At 31.7% G+C, this 19343-nt stretch overlaps 1 protein-coding gene across 3 annotated transcripts in view; it reads right to left on the minus strand.

The window, feature by feature from the left end:
* Positions 1-1243: 1243 nt before the first annotated feature.
* The window catches only part of LOC118181803 (uncharacterized), a 193358-nt gene continuing 175258 nt past the window's right edge, over positions 1244-19343 (minus strand). For all 3 annotated transcript variants that reach the window (XM_035351008.2, XM_035351006.2, XM_035351007.2), the window contains exon 15: positions 1244-4603. In XM_035351008.2, coding sequence (XP_035206899.2) covers positions 4261-4603 — 343 coding nt within the window. In that variant the 3' untranslated portion in view covers positions 1244-4260. The remainder of the gene's footprint in view (positions 4604-19343) is intronic.

Below are 19343 nucleotides of genomic sequence, written 5' to 3' on the forward strand. Positions count from 1 at the left end.
TACTCGGGTAACTTGTCTTTTTTTCAATCCGAGTGACGTCTTTAAAGAAGAATCAATGAAATGAGTTTTCTTCACATTGCAGCGAAACTCATGATAATGAAACAGTTCTGATTACAATTTGGAGACAAGTAGAAGATAATTACTGTTTGGACTGAAGCACCAAGGCAAATATTCAACGCATAAATCAACAAATATGACGTCAGGTAGTATCAGCCTTTACAATTCACAGCTGACACCATTCCGTGAGGTATACTGAGAACTAAAATCAAATACTGAAAGCAGACAGTTTTGCATTGAATGGTTGAGGTAGGTTTGTATTCAAGCATTCTTTTCAAAGATTGCCAGTAAATAACATTACATCTGAACGCTTGTAGTAGTGTTGCTTCAGGTTTAACGTAAAGTCATGAAAACTACAGTTGAGCCTGCTGTAACAGTTATTATTAATTATGCTGTGATAACTGTGTTGACCTTTCTGTAGCCACTGGACATCACACAGCTCGTCAGGGTTCAGTCATGCTGTGGTGTGCCATCAGCATCAAAGTAATATGTATGTAAAACAAATACAGTGATGCCAAAATGATGATTATGAGGTATTACATACTACTGCACTCAGTGTATAAAATTATGCTTTCAGAAAAAAAAAATAAGCATGGCCACCTCAAGCTAACATCAAGGAGACATTATTCGTTAAGTGTCTCAATGATTCCCTAGGCAACACGAATCGCAGACTTCGACAATCAAGAACTTGTGAAACGAGATTGTTCTTCAAGTGAATGTTTTACAATTACCAAGTTTTTCTTATTTTTTTATGGTGTTATGTCTAATCTGTGCGCATTTAACAAGATACTTAAATGCAGATATTGTGAGAATAATACAAGTATTACAGATATCTGTGCGCTCGTCTGTCAAGGAAAACTTTCAAAGCCTATAGTTATTTATTCATAATGTGCATATTATTTATTCATAAATGTAATAATTTTCTTCCGTATAGTTTACCTAATTGCAAGTTCAAAACGTACAGTCATTAAACCATGTATGACATACCATACTAACATGTCTCCTCAGTATACTCAGTTTAATATTCACTAAGCTTGCTTAAGCACTTCAAATCTTATTTCTAATCCTTCTAAGATTTATAAATTTTCAGTTAGAAAGATTACAACAGATTCTATCATCTCTAACAAAAACAACATGTATGTTGTAGAAAACAAAACAAAATACACACAAATAATGAGATAAAAAGTCCTGTAAAAAATTTTTATTAGGCAAAATAACAAAACAACTGATATTTATCAAGTGTACATAATTCGTTAAACGTGAAGCGATGACAAAATAGCTACAACAGGACATACAAGATTTCCAACATTATATAAAAACTCCCCACCAAAAATAACTACCAATTTAAGAAAAACTAACACGAAGCAACAAATATATATGGGTTATATCTGATAAAAGAATAGGTGTAATATGAATGAGAATGAAATTCTGAAAACAAAAAATTTACACAATACCATGAAAATGAAAAGAAAGTTCGCTACGTGTAACTTTAATAAAAATTGATTATGAAATATGTATATTTCCGATGTAGTTTTTTATACATACGATACGGTGTTCATGACTAGAATTCCAGAATCGTTTGTGGTGAACTGGTGCATGAAAAATGCATAAAATACATGAAAAATGTACAATGAATATGTTTTTACAATGTGTAAAATTTTACAATGTTTTTATTTCAAAAATAATTTAGACAGTGTTTTATACGCACATTTCCGTTCTTTTTTGAGAATTCATTACTATTGACTTCTGAAATCAACAATTAAAAAAAATTATCATCACTGATGAAGCATATTTCAGTCGCAGATGAAATTCTTTATAAAATGTCAAATTCGTTGTCTTCATAAAATATCTTAAGGTTAATTAATACATATGTATAAATTTAAAAAAAATCTGCAACTTTAAAGCAAAAATCTGTTAAAACAAAAATTTAAGATTCAAAGAAATTACTTTATTATTCGCAAGTCAGAATTACACTGATTACGACACAGACGGAACAATGGTTAATGCATCTTCGTTTTTCGAAAATAAAGAAACACATCCACTAAAGGAGTTATAACAATTTACACTACATATTTCCTTCATTAATGTTCTGTGTTTTATTATTAATTTGTTACTGATTTATAAATCATCTTTTTTTTTTTTTTTTTTTAAATTTCTGTTTTCATTCAACATTTGGACGTAATAAAATTATTGTTAGCATGACAAGACCCAAATTTCTGTAATTTCCAACTAAGCACGATTATTTTATGCAAACATTCTTTTAAAGACAAAATTATTAGTTTCTTTTTTAATCTACACATCCAAACATGTATTTATTAATTATATAAAATACAAGTTAACTGTATATATCGATAATGACTGATTATTCAAATTAAAGTATCTCTGAAAGTTCTTAAATTATTTTAAGCATTAAAAAATAAATTTCATTATGGGCTAATTTGCATATACTTACTTAGTTTTAAAACTGTATACAGTATTAAAAATGCAAATGTTAATAAAACATGCAGTAATTAAAGCTCCATAAACATATAGTCTAAAATGATAAAAAAGCATCATAATGGAAGTTCTTCAGAATATCCCAAAATAGCAAAGAAGATACGGGAAGTAGTTGCGTTTATTTTAATAATTCGAACTAATTTACCAGAAATCTGATAATTTACTAGTTGACAGTGAACGAAACAAATAATACCTTAGGCTCTTGCAATAATTATCATGATAATTAAGCAAAGCTGGATAGTAAAATGTTGATTTATATAAAAAAGCAAACTTAAAAATAACTTGAAAATAAATTAAAAAATTTAGAAATTTCTAATGTTATCTAGTTTTCTAATATTATAACTGTTCATTAACATTAAAATCTATAATACCAGTAAATTATCGCTGAACTAATTTAAAATAATGTAAATTATTTTAATTTAAATAATTTATTTATTTCATAAAAGTTTAAATATTATATTCAAATGTCCTCTTAAATTATTTTTATTTTGAATTGTAAAATAAGCTAATTTTGAGTTTTTTTACATTTGTTTATTAAAATGAGCTAAGTTTAAACAGTGCGTTCATAATAGAATATTAATAATTTCTAGTTTGTAAGTTTCGAATTTTGTAACTATTTTAAGAATTTGCAATCAATCTTAAAACAAGAAGTTGAAAATATTTTTGAAAACGTTCAACTAGTCTTCCATAGCTGAAATATTATAAAGTAAATTTATTTAAGTTATTAATATTTCCGTCAGAATACAACTTTTCAAATATGAAGCTGTACAACTCTTCAAGCATGAAATCGATAGGAAAAGAAATTAGTTTTACAGAAATATTAAAATTATGCTTACATTCTTAGCATAGTTATCGAAATAAATTATACACGCAAAAAAATCATTAATAAACAAAAACATTGCATTTTAAACAAATGTAAATTATTCCTTAAAAGTGGAAAATTTGCCAAAATTTTATAGCATTTTAAATATTTCAAAAGTAAATGAATTTAAAATGCTAACGTTAGAAAATTTTAATGCACTTTACATGTTTGAGAAATAAATGAGTTTAAAACGCTTTTAATTTACTAATTTATGAAAGAGTAAAATGATTAATACAATTAGCTTTAGAACTACGAATATTATTTTTAAATAAATAATTTAGAGAAACACGGAACATTTCAAAAATTATTTTATATATTCTCACGAAATCTAAATAAAAAAGCAAACTTGCAATTTTAAATGCAATACTCTACTCTTCTTTGTTTATACATTAAATCAATATGTAGAGGAATAAATAATTTATAAATTATCAATTAGTATATTCAGAAATTCAATTTTTTTAACTCCATTAGTGCTGTATAAGAACTTTCTGATTTCTACCGCCTTTTCAGACAATAATATTTAATCATCTATTTATTTTAAACATAAGATGTTATTATATTTAGCGCAATTCATAATAAAAAAATTTAAATTCTATTTCATTATTAAATGCAGTATATAGTAAACAGAATAAACAAAATTATATGAAAATTTTAAATTTAAATTTTTAAGCAGTATTTTGATTCATTACAAAAGAAATAAAAAATACCTGAAAGTTTCGAGACATGAAAAATTACAAGCACATACACATAAGTGACGCATTAAAAATGTTATATACAACTCTTATTCGGACGGTTTGTTGTAAAAGAAATTATATATTTTTACAGATTTTAATATTTAAAATACTTCAAACCGGCGGTGGTCCATGAATATAGCGGAATTGGGGCGTCAACGAAAAATTGAAATTATTTAACATATCGCAGCAATTTGGCTCCAGATACCAAGCAATACAATACAGTAGAACCAGGGCAAAATGCACAGGAACAGCAACACGGATAACTCGCCAAAACCGAGATGGTCTGCTGCTGGTGACGTTGACATCCTCCATTGAGCTGTCAGGTAGATGGTCAGCTGCCATTTTGAAATCGGTCGCATCGTCACAGGTTTCGTAGCTTTCTGACTGGAGCGCGTCTTCGAAGTGGTCATCTGCACCGTCCTCAACTGATACGGAGGAGTTCGGATGATCAACACTACAATTGGAAACAAAATTAGACTTTTACAATAGGTTACAATTTAAATACTTTATATTTTTTATAAAATACGAAGATAATAATTAGTGGTTACAGTTTATGACATAGCTTCAAACTACTGCATTCTATAACACTTGTAAGAAAATGAAGGTGACCTCTTAGGACCTAATCGGGTTGGGAAACGTTTCGAGCAACTCGCAGCTGCAAGAAACCGAACTGGATAACCATTCGTATGCAAAAGACAAAATTATTAGTCATTATTTAATCCGTAGGATGACAGTGACGTTAATTTTGGATGATCTTTACATTTTCTCTTCACTCAGTAATTAAGTTGCTGAGAGCAAACGTCCTCCCGGGGGTCAATTGGGAGGCAACTCCCGGAGTTCTGGCTAGGACCCCAACCTACACTGACTCGACTTCTAGGGTAAAATTAACAGTCCTCAAAGTGACTAGAACCATTGTTTATTCGGTGGCAAGTTTAGGGTCGGCAGAGACCATATGGTACTGTCTTGTTTGCCCCTTGGTTGTGAAGACGTTACATAGTCAGATGTCGAAGGTTGTCTTTGGGGGTTTGGCTGCCTTTGGTCAATACTGGAGAAGGTCGATGTCTTACTTTGTTCTCTTTGATTTTACGTGGATGCGCTGCCGTCCATGATAGACTTGAGTACATAACCCAGACTGTGTGAAACAAAATGGTCCTCCTGGGTTCACCCGGGGTTAGTCCTCCTTGGATCGCCTCTAGGGTTGGGACTGGTTAATTGTGTAAGGCGGCTTAAATGCTAGCCAGGTCAGGGTACCCCTTCCTCCTAGTGTATTGTGAGCAGTCATTAATTGCGAACTACAACTTTGATCCCAAAACATAAATTTGAGGCTAGAACCTAGTTATTCGAGATGTTTCCATGGGTCCGCATTACGTCCAAAGAAAATAATCAAGCGCTTTTATGCGCCTGGATGTACTGGGAGTACACCATATGCGCAGTCGCATGTTCGCATAGAATACATACTTGCGCATGCATAGTTAACAAAGTAATTGCAACTAATGTATTAATAAAACCAATAAATTAAGTTAGTGAATTAGATAATGAATAGACAGCTGATGTTAAACTATAAATGCGTAGGATTAATTCTTGAAATCTTTCAGGTATATGAATCTACGATGATCTAATCTCTACGACTGTTAAGAATTATTACCATCTATGTCAACAGCTGAAGTGATTTCGCACACTCACATACCAACAACATTCTTTTAAATCACATCATCTGCCACAATTTCCCACAATGCAAATTGTTTCAGAATGACCAAAAAAAAAAAAAAAAAAAAAAAAAAATGTTTTAGCTTGTACGAAGTAAAGGAAGTATTGTAACCACGGAAAATTCCGAGTATCATATTTCAACGAAAATATCCATTTTTACTACTATCGAATGCAATTTAACGATGTTTTTGCGTAATATCTGTGCGTAAGGACAGAATAAACGAATCTTTTCCCCAAAAGAAATTCTAAGACTGATTTATAATGAATTCAGGAGAGATTTTTTTTTTCGTGGCGTCTGTACATATATGTATCTCGCATAACTCAAAAATGAGTAGCCTCAGTTATTCTTATCTTCTGGTTAAAGTTTTTATATCTTTAGTTAATCTGCATGCAATAGTTGTAGAATTATCAACAATTTAAAAGTTGTTTAAGTGCGGCTAAGCCTACTTTTTAACCATAGCAGCCATATTTGTTTACATTTGAAACTTAGGATAATAGTGAATTAAGTCTTTCTGCACTTTCAGCGTCTTTTTGATGAGTGGGACCAAAAGGAACTTCCAGTTTTGTGCACCGATAAATCTGCCTTCTTGCCTGCTGGCCGAATTGCCTGTTTTTGTGTAGAAACTCTAATTTTAATTGTAAAAATTGTTTTTAATTCTTTTAACTGCATTTGGTGTTTTATGTATTTCTATATCTTTCAATTTTTAATGAAGATATTTTGAGTTTTTATTTATTTTTGCTTTGCCGCGAAGTGAGAACTGAATTAATTGAATGGGAAATATATCTCTAATGAAATTCGAGGAAATTTTTTTGCTTTGTTTTTTAAGTTCATGATTTATTACAATTATCATTATTATCGTTTGTTTGTATATGTACTGTCATCTATCATGGCTCAGTCAGAGATCTGGAGAACTAAAAATTTAGCTTCATGAAGTCCCCAGACCATTAATATGTCATTATTCTCCAACTCATATATGCAATACCTGCGAATTCCTTACAAAAGCATTTTATAAATCTACATAATATTAAACCTTTGGATAATGACCCAATGGACTCATATCAATGATCACATGCTGTCATTCGTTGCAGTTATCGTCAAGAATAATGAGGTCTCAAGGCTATTTCAAGGAGGAATAAAAAAAATTCCCAAGTTCCCTATTTGAAATCATATGATTGAGTCCCACGAGTCTCATTATGTGCAAGGTATTTAGAAACACTCCCGCTGTTCGATGGAAGTGATCACATTTAATTTATACACTCAATCTATGCATTAGCAAGCTGACAGAACACAAGTTCCTGATTCAGGATTATTAATGTGCGTCAGTACCCGAGTAGCAAATAATAAGAAAAGTAGGCATAACCAAAAGCCCTCTCGCTACTACTCCGATCGGGCACCCGTAACTCGAAAATACTAGCACACGTCACACAAATTAAAAAAATAAAATAAAAATCGCAAGCCAGCACTCCTTCCCTAAGGCCGGAGGGGCAAGTGCCCCACCTCACATTCAATTACTGCCAAGGCAGAGCCGTTAAGCTGGCGGTAATGGTGATGTTCTGGTTTTGGGGGGCCTCGCGCCTCCACGAGCCTCTAACAATAGACGGAAGACAAATTCTAGTTCTTGTTTCCCCATGTTGTTCTTCTTCAGCTTGTCTACAGAAAAATACAATTAAGGGTGTGGTGAAGGCTGCATGTTTATGTATACTTAAGATTTATATATACATAAGGTATCTATAGATTGATAGTGATACGAGTTGTGCAATGCTGGCAAAACCTTGGGATGGGCAAATTTCATTGGATATGGTCTCAGATGGAGCTATTTAGCAGAAATTCATTAACTGTACTGTAGGTTTTCGAACTTACTCTCAAACTGTACAGAATTAAAATGACTGAAACTTCCTACAAGTATATTAACAACAAATCGAGCTGAATGAAATTTTATGGTATTCAGTAAATTACGGAAGATAAGATCATAATGTAGGAATGGAAAAAAGACGTAGCCGAACTTCGTGTTCTCTCCTCTAGCCGCTCCTGTTCTAAATCTTCACCAATAAGTTTGTAAGATTCTCACAGTGTAATTCTCAGTTACTGTAGAAAGTGGCGAATCTCAAAAACTAGTTAGCGAATAATCGCTTGAGAAGAAACAACAAGATGGAAGGGTAACTAACCCTTTATTATTCCAATAAGATTTAACAAAACTCCGTCTTGGAGTGTACAGTACAAGCCGACACTTGGGTTTGAAATTAAGAGACTAAAAATGAAACTAAAACTAAGATTAACTAAAGAAATATAGCCGAAGCTATCAAGATTCTAATCGAGTTGGCCCCTTAACTTTATTTGACTACGAAGCTTATCAAGGGCCTGATTACGGCCGAGCGTTGAGAGAGAGACTAGCCAAAAGGCAGACGCGCATAAATCAGAAACTCTGATTCTCTCTAACTCTGTAAGTAATTTTACGGTTTAAATACCGCTCCTCCTCATTAAGTATTCAGAAAGATTCCAAAACTACGTTCTGCCCGGAAGTAGTAAGTTAAAGTTAAGAATTTGACAGGAAAGGAACTTTAACAGGAAATTCAACTGTTAATAAAATTAACATAATCTTTACAAGTTATCTAGCAAATATAATTGTTTAATAATTAACTAATTCTGAAAGAATAAATATGATAACCTCCCGTTAAGACTTTCTTAATGGAAGATAAAATTCTCACTTCATATATACGTCAGAATCACTAAGAATTTTTATCCTCTTGAGTCACAGTCAAAGAAAAATATTTGAGAGAAGAGATATTATTTTTAGTAAGTTATACAACTATACTTTTTCATGAAACTGCAAATGTTAATTTCGCGTTAAAAAGAATTAAAAAATGCATTGGCTACAGTGAAGCAAATGATGTGATTTATTTCTTTCCCTTAATCATGAACAAACAGCAGAAATAGAAGAAATGACCATCTACTAAATAACTGAAATATTAACTGTTCTACTTCAGAATTTTAGTACATTACAATAGGCAGAAAACTATGAAAAAAGGTTATACATAAATAACCTACAATATTCATATTATCTAAATATTACATCATAATTATAAGCAACCTAATAAGCTACTAATGGCAATAACGTAATTATAAGGAATCTAATTATTATTCCACACATAAATAATGAATAATTTGACGGTAAAGTTCTCCGTATTTTTATCATTTATTATAAAATTCCTCGCTACGTCCTCACTTCCTTCAATAAACACAAATATGTGTTTTAAGAAGTTATATTAAGCGAACATTTATTATCAAATAATTAATAAAAAGGCAAATCACCATTATTAAAATTTCATATCTTTTTATGGTCGCAGGTAATTTTACGCTCGGATTATACTAGTTTCTACGTTTAGTTTATTCTCCATTAATATTTAGCTGCCCTTTGAAATGTTTTAGAGATATGCATAGACGGATTTCATCCTATTTGCTCCGGCTTTTAACGGCCCTTCTATCACCAAGATTTTTTTTTCCCATGAAATTTCCAATTTGAATTTCAGGAAAGTGTAGAGTGGGCTCACTCTATTCAGGAAAAATGTAACATTCATCAAGTAAGTAAAGTTAAATAAGAATACTAATACTCATTCCTTTTTCCTTTGAAAAAAACCGTTGGAGCTTAAATTTCAGTTAAGAGTTAAACTTTACTTTTTAATCGCAGTCTTTTCATATTCATACTTTTACTTGCTAGTTCTTTTTGTTTTCTGAATTCATATTAATTTGAAATCATGAACTCGAATAAGTTGAACGAAAGGTGTAAACTGATAAAAGGTAATTATGAATAGTGAGATGCAGTGACGACAAAGAACCTGTAAATCGGCTTGTAAATAAAAAAAAATGCTAAAATAATATTTATACACAATTTATAAATGCCATTTTAATTACTTCGAATAAACATCCGAACTAATTTCGGGTCCTTTAGAGATTGCTTAATGAGTATTAATTCTTTCGAAAATGTTTGGGAATACGAGACATTTTTCTATCTTTAAGTAAAACAAACTGCAACTATTTTACGGTATACTTTCCGCATTACAAGCCGAGAATTAGCCTAGAGATCAAAGCCAATAAACAATGCAGTTCGAACTTTATTTCCAACAGGTATTTCCTGAAATTTTCCCTGTGTTTTCGAACTATGATAAGTACTAATGGAGAGACATCCATTCCTTTGTGGATATACCTTGGGTAATTTTGCCACAGTAAAATAATTCGATCCATATATAAATTATGGTTTCTAAAAGCCGTACCTTTTAATACTAGCAGTATTATTACTAAATTTTGCCTAATAATAATAAGAAAGACAGTAACACGCTTCCTACTATTACAAAAATGATATTGATTTCGCTTGCAGCGACGTGATGTATATTACAAACATCTTTACTCGTCTATAAATACACATCAGCTTATTCTTTATTTTTAGAGTAAAGTGAAATGAAGGCACCAAATTCCACATTCTTTCGTCTTTTTACATTGTAGGTAATGGCATCAAGTTAGCCAAGCCTATGAGGATACATCATCCACAGAGTTTAAAAAGAAAACACACAAAACTCCAACTCCCGCCGTATACATTATTGCGACAAACCCTATAGCTTCTGAATGGCAAGAAATATATGCAGGCGCACCCATTATCTATTTATACACTACTCCCACCAATCACGTCCTTCGAATGAGGGAGCATTAAAAACTAAAGAAATAAAAACAAGCATTATAAGCATGAGACATTAATGGCACATCATATACTCTATGGCTCTGTGTCTTTCTGGGAACATTTGATGAATATATACATATATATACATAAACATTGGGTCACAATACCTTTGGTTATTCGTAATGCCTTCGCGAAGAAGGATCTGCTAATAAATTTTGGCTAGTTCGATGCCCAACCCATGTAAAGGTTCATTAATTTTTTGGAAGGATTTCTAAACGTATGGATGGTTTAAAAATAATCAGTAGTTTGAAGCCAACTTTTGTCTCAAGGTAATTGGAGGATGTTGCTGGTAAAGTTCGCATCCATCATTTGGTTTTTGACTGCTGTTAAAAACGTTTCTATAGTTTATTTAATTCTTTAAAAATGAGGGCAGTTGATACGTTAAAGTGTAGTCTTATGAACATCAGCTTTAGCTATCAACAGCTAAACGCAAAGCAGGTGTTCGTGATGTTGATCCATAATTTAATAGGCCAATTTGGATAATTTAAGAAAAATTCATAAAATATAACTCGACACGGTTATTTATATTCAGCATTTATCGATATCCCCAATTTCTGTATCAAAAGCAAAACTAAGCGGAAATTGTTTATGTTGCTGTTGTTGCTATTAGAATGTTTCAGTACGAGAAGATATTTTGCTTTGAGAATACTTTTGTTTTAAAAAAATATCAGTCAGTCACATAGCTTTCTTTTTTAATACGTATTTGAAATTCCCTTTTTTAAGAACGTCTTTTGGCTCTTGTTGGTAAGGTAATAACAATTTTAAAATATGCCGATGCGATCATATAAAGCGCTCTGATAGCCATCGATGGCTCAATGAACAGTACTTTTGCTTTTTTGTAAATTTCAATTTGTTTTTGTCCATCTTGTTTTTAGCTTCTGAAAAGCTATCATTACGAAGCTATGCTACAAACACTTGCAGAACCAAAATAAAAAATTCTCCAAGTCAGAGTTATTTTTATAAAGAAAAGAGAACAGATTAATGTAACTACTAATATTTCCCAATGACGGAAAAATGATTACCGTTCCAGGTTATTTTCATTTTTCTTTCACAGTAAACTGTGAACGCACATGGAACAGGAAGTTTATGTAATCACCTTATTAGATCGACTTCAAGGAAAAACATTTTACTATTATGAAGGGTTCATAAAGCAGTCTTTAGACTAAATTCATTAAAAAAGGAAAAGGGAGAATAAAAGGCGATATTTGAAAAAACTGTCTTCACCACTAATTTTTCTGCACATTTCCTTCTAATACCGTACACCTTTATATAGTTTCTGGATGCTTTCATAAGCCACTTATTAGCAAATTCTTCTCCGATTCTACAGTTATTAGCATATTCTTCCCCAATTCTACAATTATTAGCATATTCTTCCCCAATTCCGATTGTTTTTTAAAACTGTTCGAAATACTTTTGAAGTGCATTCCTTTTAAAGTTACATTTATTTTAAATAGAAGGAAGTAGTCAGATCCCGAGTGCAATTATTCACAGTGCAGAGAAACTTCTCTATGTCTTCCCATTTTTTAAGCCTTTGTATGTAAAAAGTATCAACCACATAAGATTAAAATTTCTTCATAAAGTTACTTCCATAACAAGATGATATTTTGAAGAAAGCATGTTCAAATGTAATAATGATGTTCAAATGTAATAAAGTATGCCTGATTTAGCATACTTTTGAAACCTTCCCTGCGCATTGCCGGAATGACTGTCCTAAAAATTCACTGAGTTATAAGATGCAAAATACAGTACATAAATTACTGAATGAAAAGACATAGAAAATGTTATTGCAGTCACTGCTACAGGAAGATTATTTTGATACGGTACGAATCTCTGCTAATATATGAAAGTAAAAGGTCATCTGTATGTTTACAAACATAATATGTATGTTTGCTACTCAATCATGCAAACACCAGTCGACTGTATGTAAGATCTGTATGTTTTAATTGGGTAATCTGTATAAAAGTAATCGGCATGTTTGGTACTCAATCATGCAAACATAGTCGACAGATCAAAATGAAATTTTGTGTTTTGATATATAACGAGTTGGATTTGGATAAATGTCATTTCAGCATTTTTCCAAAGTGAAGTCCAAAGGAAAACTGAAAAGGAATTTCAGATATCAACGTATTTTTAATAATCCGTTAAATTCGGAATATATGAGAGAAATATTACACCTGCCTTGCACTAACCATACAGTCAGGCTCATATGAAATACGAGCTACAGTTTGGTGAAATAACATATTATGATAGTCCTATCGACAGAATGAGTATATTTAAAATTATCGATGAATGGCAATCGCATTACTTTTTATTACTATTCTCTGAAGTAATTTTGACTTTGATTGAAACTACCGAATTCGGATTTGTGTGAATGTAGCAGCGTTTAGTATGCTTCATAAAGCTGTTACTATTATTAGAATTGTATAACTGTTTTTGAAAAGTCCGAAAATCAGATGTATAATTACACCGTTTCTACAATAATGCAAAATTTTTGCAAATAGAATGCGTTAGGTTTACAATCCGCCGTGGAATCAACAAAAATTTTATTAAAAGACTCGCTGTCATTACCTAACTGCTACTTCATCACCGTTAAGAATACTATATCTAACCATGAGAAACTACCTGGTACAGCTGGTTTAAATATATTTTCACTATACCCATTGAATTTTAAAATGATCAGACAAAGAAAAAAATAATAAAGGGATGAGATTAAAAAACATTACAATTTCTTCTTTCATTTGTCTCCAATGTGGCAAGGTAACTTCCCTAATGAAGATTATTAAGAAGGATTTTTGAATCACCTCGCGTTATTAGATACCGCTAATTTTCACCAAATTTTCGAACAGACCAGAATTACAACATGCCAAGACAATCCAGTAGGAAAACTGTTACGTAAGTTCTATGGACACGCGAATTCACGAGAAACAACCTGTACCTAGAGATGATGAGAGGGAGAGGCAAGGAAATAGGTGAAAGAACCTTAAATGCGACTATTTTATAGCCCCCCGTTTCCCAAATTCCCACCATTTAGAAAGATTGCACCCCTGATTTGATGGATTGGTGTCCCTCCTGGCAAAATAGACCAAACTCTAATGATAAGCGAAAACTTCATGTAATTACTGGCGCAAGTTTTACTTATACACATTTAGAGCATTAGCGCAAATATAAAAAATTAACAAAAAGTAGGGAAAATTATAAGAAAGTAAGAAGAAGAATGACACAGAGGAAAAGATTAGGTCAGGGGAAGAGTTCAGATAAAAAAGATAAATAACATATACAAAAGAAACACGAAAAAAAGCTTTCCAATTGAAAACCCTGCACAGAAAGTGACTTAAAGAGAGAATCGTGAACTAGGGGTTGAAGTACTTATCATCCAGATTTAAGACAGAAACATGCATTTATATTGCCTCACTTACTCATTGTAAGGAATTTTTAAGACTAAAATACTTATAAAAACGGGTAATGAATTTTTTCAAGAACTAAGTACAAACGCATGGGCTGATGAATGCAAACAAATACAAAATGGTTATAATTTGTTACTAAATTGAATTCCGAAAAAGACTACAGGAATATCTGACAATATTTTTTCTCCAACGTGTAAATTAAACTTAAATGCCTCAGGTACAGGCATATAATGTTGAATAGGCAAGCTAAAGTTCAAGTTGCACAATTTCCAAAAATGCATAGTCGGATTTTATACATTTAATGTGGTACCAACGTTTGTATGTTCTTACATTCCTAAATTCCTAAATTCTTCAAAACTACAAAGGAAAATGTCCTCGCACACGCACTCGAAGCAATGACAAAACTGATCTCTCAATATTCTGATTTAGTTTAATTTTCAAGATATTTCCTTTAGTTTGCAGATCAAATTCAATTCTCTATTAATGTTTTTTCCATAGAATTCTACTTTAAACTGTCTTCAAAATTAAAAATTAAAATAAAGGAATCTTAAATGAAAGAATGAACAAAAAGAATTCCAGACAAAGACGACTACGATGACGAAAGGAAGTCAGAATCTCATTTGCACGATACGGCACTTCTCACTTAAACAGGGGTAACTATTATTCTATTAAATTCCTTCACGATATAGAAAGCAGATAAATTTACCAATACACAGCAGTAAAGGCATTTAAAATTGTGAAAATCCTTTCATAGCATTCTGCTGCTCACAGTGCCGATAGCTAAGGCCATGGAATACTGGTTATAATTACAAGTAACATAAATGTGAGCTAATTTTCCTTAGAAGACCAACCACGAAAGCATCCCTCTAAGCAGGTAATCATCAAATGCTTGGTCATATTAATTAACTATTTAAAAATGTTGGCAGAGTAAGCAATTAAAACATAACTTCCAATCATTAGTACAGCCATTTCCATTTTATTATTTTTAACAATAACCATAGTAACGCAAAAACTGGTAACCATGGTAATGCTTTGTGTCTGCGCAGATAGTCTCGCAGACGATGTGCTAGCGCGTATCGCAGCGCAAATACAAAAATTTTAACCATTAACTACCATTCACAATATCCTGCAAAAATAGATTAATATCTCACGCAAGATTATAGAGTGTTATTTATTCGCAAGCTTGAGTATACATTCATTTACTAATTCTTCATTCTTTCGCAAAGTCAATGCAATATATCAAATACATTTGACATTCTTCCCTTTCTACTTTTTCGTCAATTGAACTCCAAATCCAAATAACTTTAAACGTGAGGGCGAACTCTGAAGAAAACATAAGTAACTACGCAACTTTGTTTTGGGTAACGTAAAAAATTGATTCATGTTCTTTTTTTCTTTGGTCGTAGGCAAAATCTATTTAATAGTTTTTTTTTTTTTTTTTTTTTTTTTTTTCCCCTCCTTATTTTGCCTTTAAACTCTTTTGTTGCTAAACATCTCTCAAATTCAAGGTCATATGTCAGCCGATCCCAAGACACACCTGCATCGGGGATACTATGGAAATGAGCACTCATTGTAATAATAGTGAAGGAAATGTTCTATAGTGATTTATGAAGCAGAACGCATTGGGTCGATCTAATAAATAAAAAAACTTCTATCGGACTTTTCTAATAGTCTCTTCTACCTCTATCCATAATATAATTTTTAGTACTAACATTTAAGAAATATTTTGCGAAAATTTGTTTCACATTTTATTTTTTCGCCTAACATGAAGAAATCGAGACAATTTGCATTACGCAGCTTTCATCAAATCACTCAGAGAAAATAAATGTCTATGCTTTCCTTGGATGATTTCAAAATACAAGGTTATTTAAAATGGTTTACCTGTAACTAAGCACAATGAATTAATTTAATTTACATCAAATGAAGAAAGAAATATGACTTTTAGAAGGTATCCAAAATATTGCTGTAGAATGTCGCGTTATTTTAAAGACCGGGACTGCATTTGGAGGTCATGGCTAGGAGCTCATTGTGTATGCACGAGGGAAAACTCTAGCCAGGCTAAACACTGGCCTCTGTTCTACAAACTCCATTCTTTGCTACTCAGGTAGTTTTAGTGATCAGAGGTGCCTCATGCATACCTTTTCTGGGAGAAACTCATTTTGCTTAGTGGCGTATTGTATAAAGATAAAAACGAAAAGCACATCTGAAGCAAATATGGCAAGAATATGACTATCATCTTTACGTCACTCATGAAATTTAAGTCTCATAGAACGTCTGAGAGTAAAATACGTGATCAGTTTGCTTTTCATTTCGTTTCAAATCAAATTATTCTTTCTGAATAACCCTATTACCTTCGCTCCTAAAAGTGCCAAAAATATTTCTGTGACTTCACCCTGGGATTTCTTTTGCCAACCCTAATTAATTTTAAGACAGACTCATGTTTAATCGTATAAGCACATTTACGCTGAAAACAAACTTATACTGTGAGTTAAGTAGTGCTCAAGAATAAGAATTAAATAAAAATTAACCAGCGTATTTTGCCAAACTCCAGGGATCAAATGGAAAAATTTTTATTACTATTCATAATTATTAATTTGAATTCACATGTTTCACCTAAATGCAAATAGGAGTTTAAACATAAGAATAAAAATAGCTTCCTAAAATTACAGGCTTATTGGCTAATAGGCTAATTAAGGTTTAATGCAAAAATAACGAATCCATGTTTTAGTTGGATAATAATACCCTTAATATTTATACTTTCCATACCTCTAACTGCCCATCGATGACAATACAGTCACTGAATACAAACAGTTTGATTTTGGCACAAATCTGAGTGAGCGAACTGGCTACATAATCCCCCCGCCCCATTTTTTCCATCTGAGGTTTTCTATATGTGCAATGGGAACATGACTCAATTTTTCTTAAAAGGCCTTTCGCGAAAACACCGCTCTCTTTAGCAGACAGGGCCCCCCTGCCTTTGCTTCATTGGACTAAACAATTTATTTCCAATCTGTTCTTCCTTTACGTCTAAAAATTAAGATTTCTTTTAGATTCAGCAGAATATCTACGAATGCTGAGCTTCCTTAAAACATATTACAATTACCAATACCTTTGCAAAATGTCACATAATCTATATTTTAATTGACTATTATATTAGATTTTCAAAAACCAATCACTTATGTAAATAGTAATATATTTTAACCTAAAATCGCCTATACCAGAGTAACAGTATATTGTATACAACGCAATGAGTTTTAACGCCAAGAAACATTAACTACAAATTTCATTTCTCGAAAAATATCAAAAAAATTTATTTAGGCATACTCTGTACTTTAATCATCTAATAACTATGCAAGATTATTAATTTGTAAGGAAAATTAGAGAGTTGTTCAGAGAATTATAGATTTTTAATGTGTTAGGCGTTGTATGTAGCATAATGTGAAACATTTCAGCTCAAAGAAAGGAAAAAAATAAAAATGATTTTTTTTAATTACTAACTTTCGATCTTGTAAGACATACACGGCTATTTAGTGGGAAGTCTTTTCCTTTGTACAACAAAAGCAAAGGTGATAATTTCCCTCCTTCGACCATCAGAAATTTCAACCTACTTCTCGTCCGACGTTTCTTATTCCTCAACGATTAAATTAGAGCAATTCAATACTTCAGAAGAGTAACTAATGTTTATCACAATATCACGCCAATAAGTCATTCACTACAATACAACAACATTAAAAATGTGATGCATCGCAAATAATTATAAGCCACAGAAACTTGAAAGCAGAACAGGAGGCACTGCCCATGGCGCGTGTCCTATTTTTTTTTTTTTTTTTTTTTTTTTTTTTCAAAACCCCCGCATATTTTTCAGCCTCTGCTTTAGTTATAATTGAAGGAAACTTCGACATTTTTCTCGATGGCAAAATAATAGAGATAAAATGAGGCCCCATTATAGAGTTCATCCTCAACACACGACCTTTCAAGGCCAACAGCAGGCCTCTTCGGTCCATCATTACAATGCCCACATAATAAAGCGTATCTGTCGTAAAGTAACCAGTTGAGGTCACACAGTGAACAAAATCTGGCATTAAAAAGATGCATTCTGACGTGATAACTCCAGTAGCACATACACACAGCAAGCTGGAAATATTTTTTTATGCTGGGTCACAAGACACAAGTTACATTTTTTTCTAATAAGTTACACGACGTAGCAGTAGCACAAGGATTTGCATTAGTGGTAATGAAACAAGTTATAAGCAGTACTCATTTTCATTCCTGTATACTCTTTTAATATTCGTGCATTATTTGCAATTTTAAATTTCAGTCTGAGCAACTTAGTGTGAAAAAAGTATAAGAAATTACATTTATACATAATGTTATGTGCACTCTTTACAGAATATTCAGCATCCGAAGAACTCAATATTGCATACAAATTTTCATCGTTGAAAAAATAGTAACGTAAACGAAAATAATATAAGGTAAAGTGTCATAAAATGACACAAAAAACTTGTAGATAGAGAAGTGATATCTAAAATTTTGTAATAATAAAATTATGGTTAATTTAATAACGCAAAGTAGAACTTTAAACGGTATTCTTAATTTTTAGTTTTGTATAATTTTATTCAACAGACTTCTTGTGGCAATGCTCATAAAATGTGTATACGTTTATAACAACAGTAGCTACTTGTGCTGTGAAAGTACAGTTTCTAGCACGTTCTTCATAATAAGCAGATTTATTCAATCAGCTGTACATTTATTTTCTGTTATATATTGTATATAATTAATTGATCTATAAAATTTTGAATGGAAGATGAAATTGTTTTTAATGCACATCATAAGCAGAATTTTAAACTAGGTTACGTTTATAAACATCAAAATAATACCAAACATTTTTTAAAATATACTCTAAAACTTTTCCTTGAATAATCGAAAATAAGATCTAATGTTAAATATATATATAAACGTAAAGAAGTGCATTAATTTACATTCTCTTAATTCTATCTCGTTTACCTTGAGGATTAGGACATTTTAGGTTGGTAACTCCAGCTGTAAGTTATTACTAATGCTGTACATAAAAAAGGATGAGGTTGAAAGATGTACAGACATCTTCCTGCGTCGTAATAAATGATAAAATAAATTAGTATCTGCATATAATAGCCTTTTAGTCTTCCTATTTCCAAGAGGCGGGGAAGATATTTCTATGCTACATGGTTCGTTTACAAGTTTTCCAAACTGTTAGTCTATAAAACTTTTACCGATATATTTATTCAAAATAAAAAGGAATATATATGAAGCCTTGTAATGCAAACCAGAGTTGAACAAAGGATAACTGTATGTTCTTCTCATTTTTTTTCTACTT

This window comes from Stegodyphus dumicola, chromosome 2 (genome assembly GCF_044657685.1).
Source record: "Stegodyphus dumicola isolate Sdum_Otavi_A_Nest chromosome 2, ASM4465768v1".
Classification (NCBI taxonomy): Eukaryota; Metazoa; Arthropoda; class Arachnida; order Araneae; family Eresidae; genus Stegodyphus; species Stegodyphus dumicola.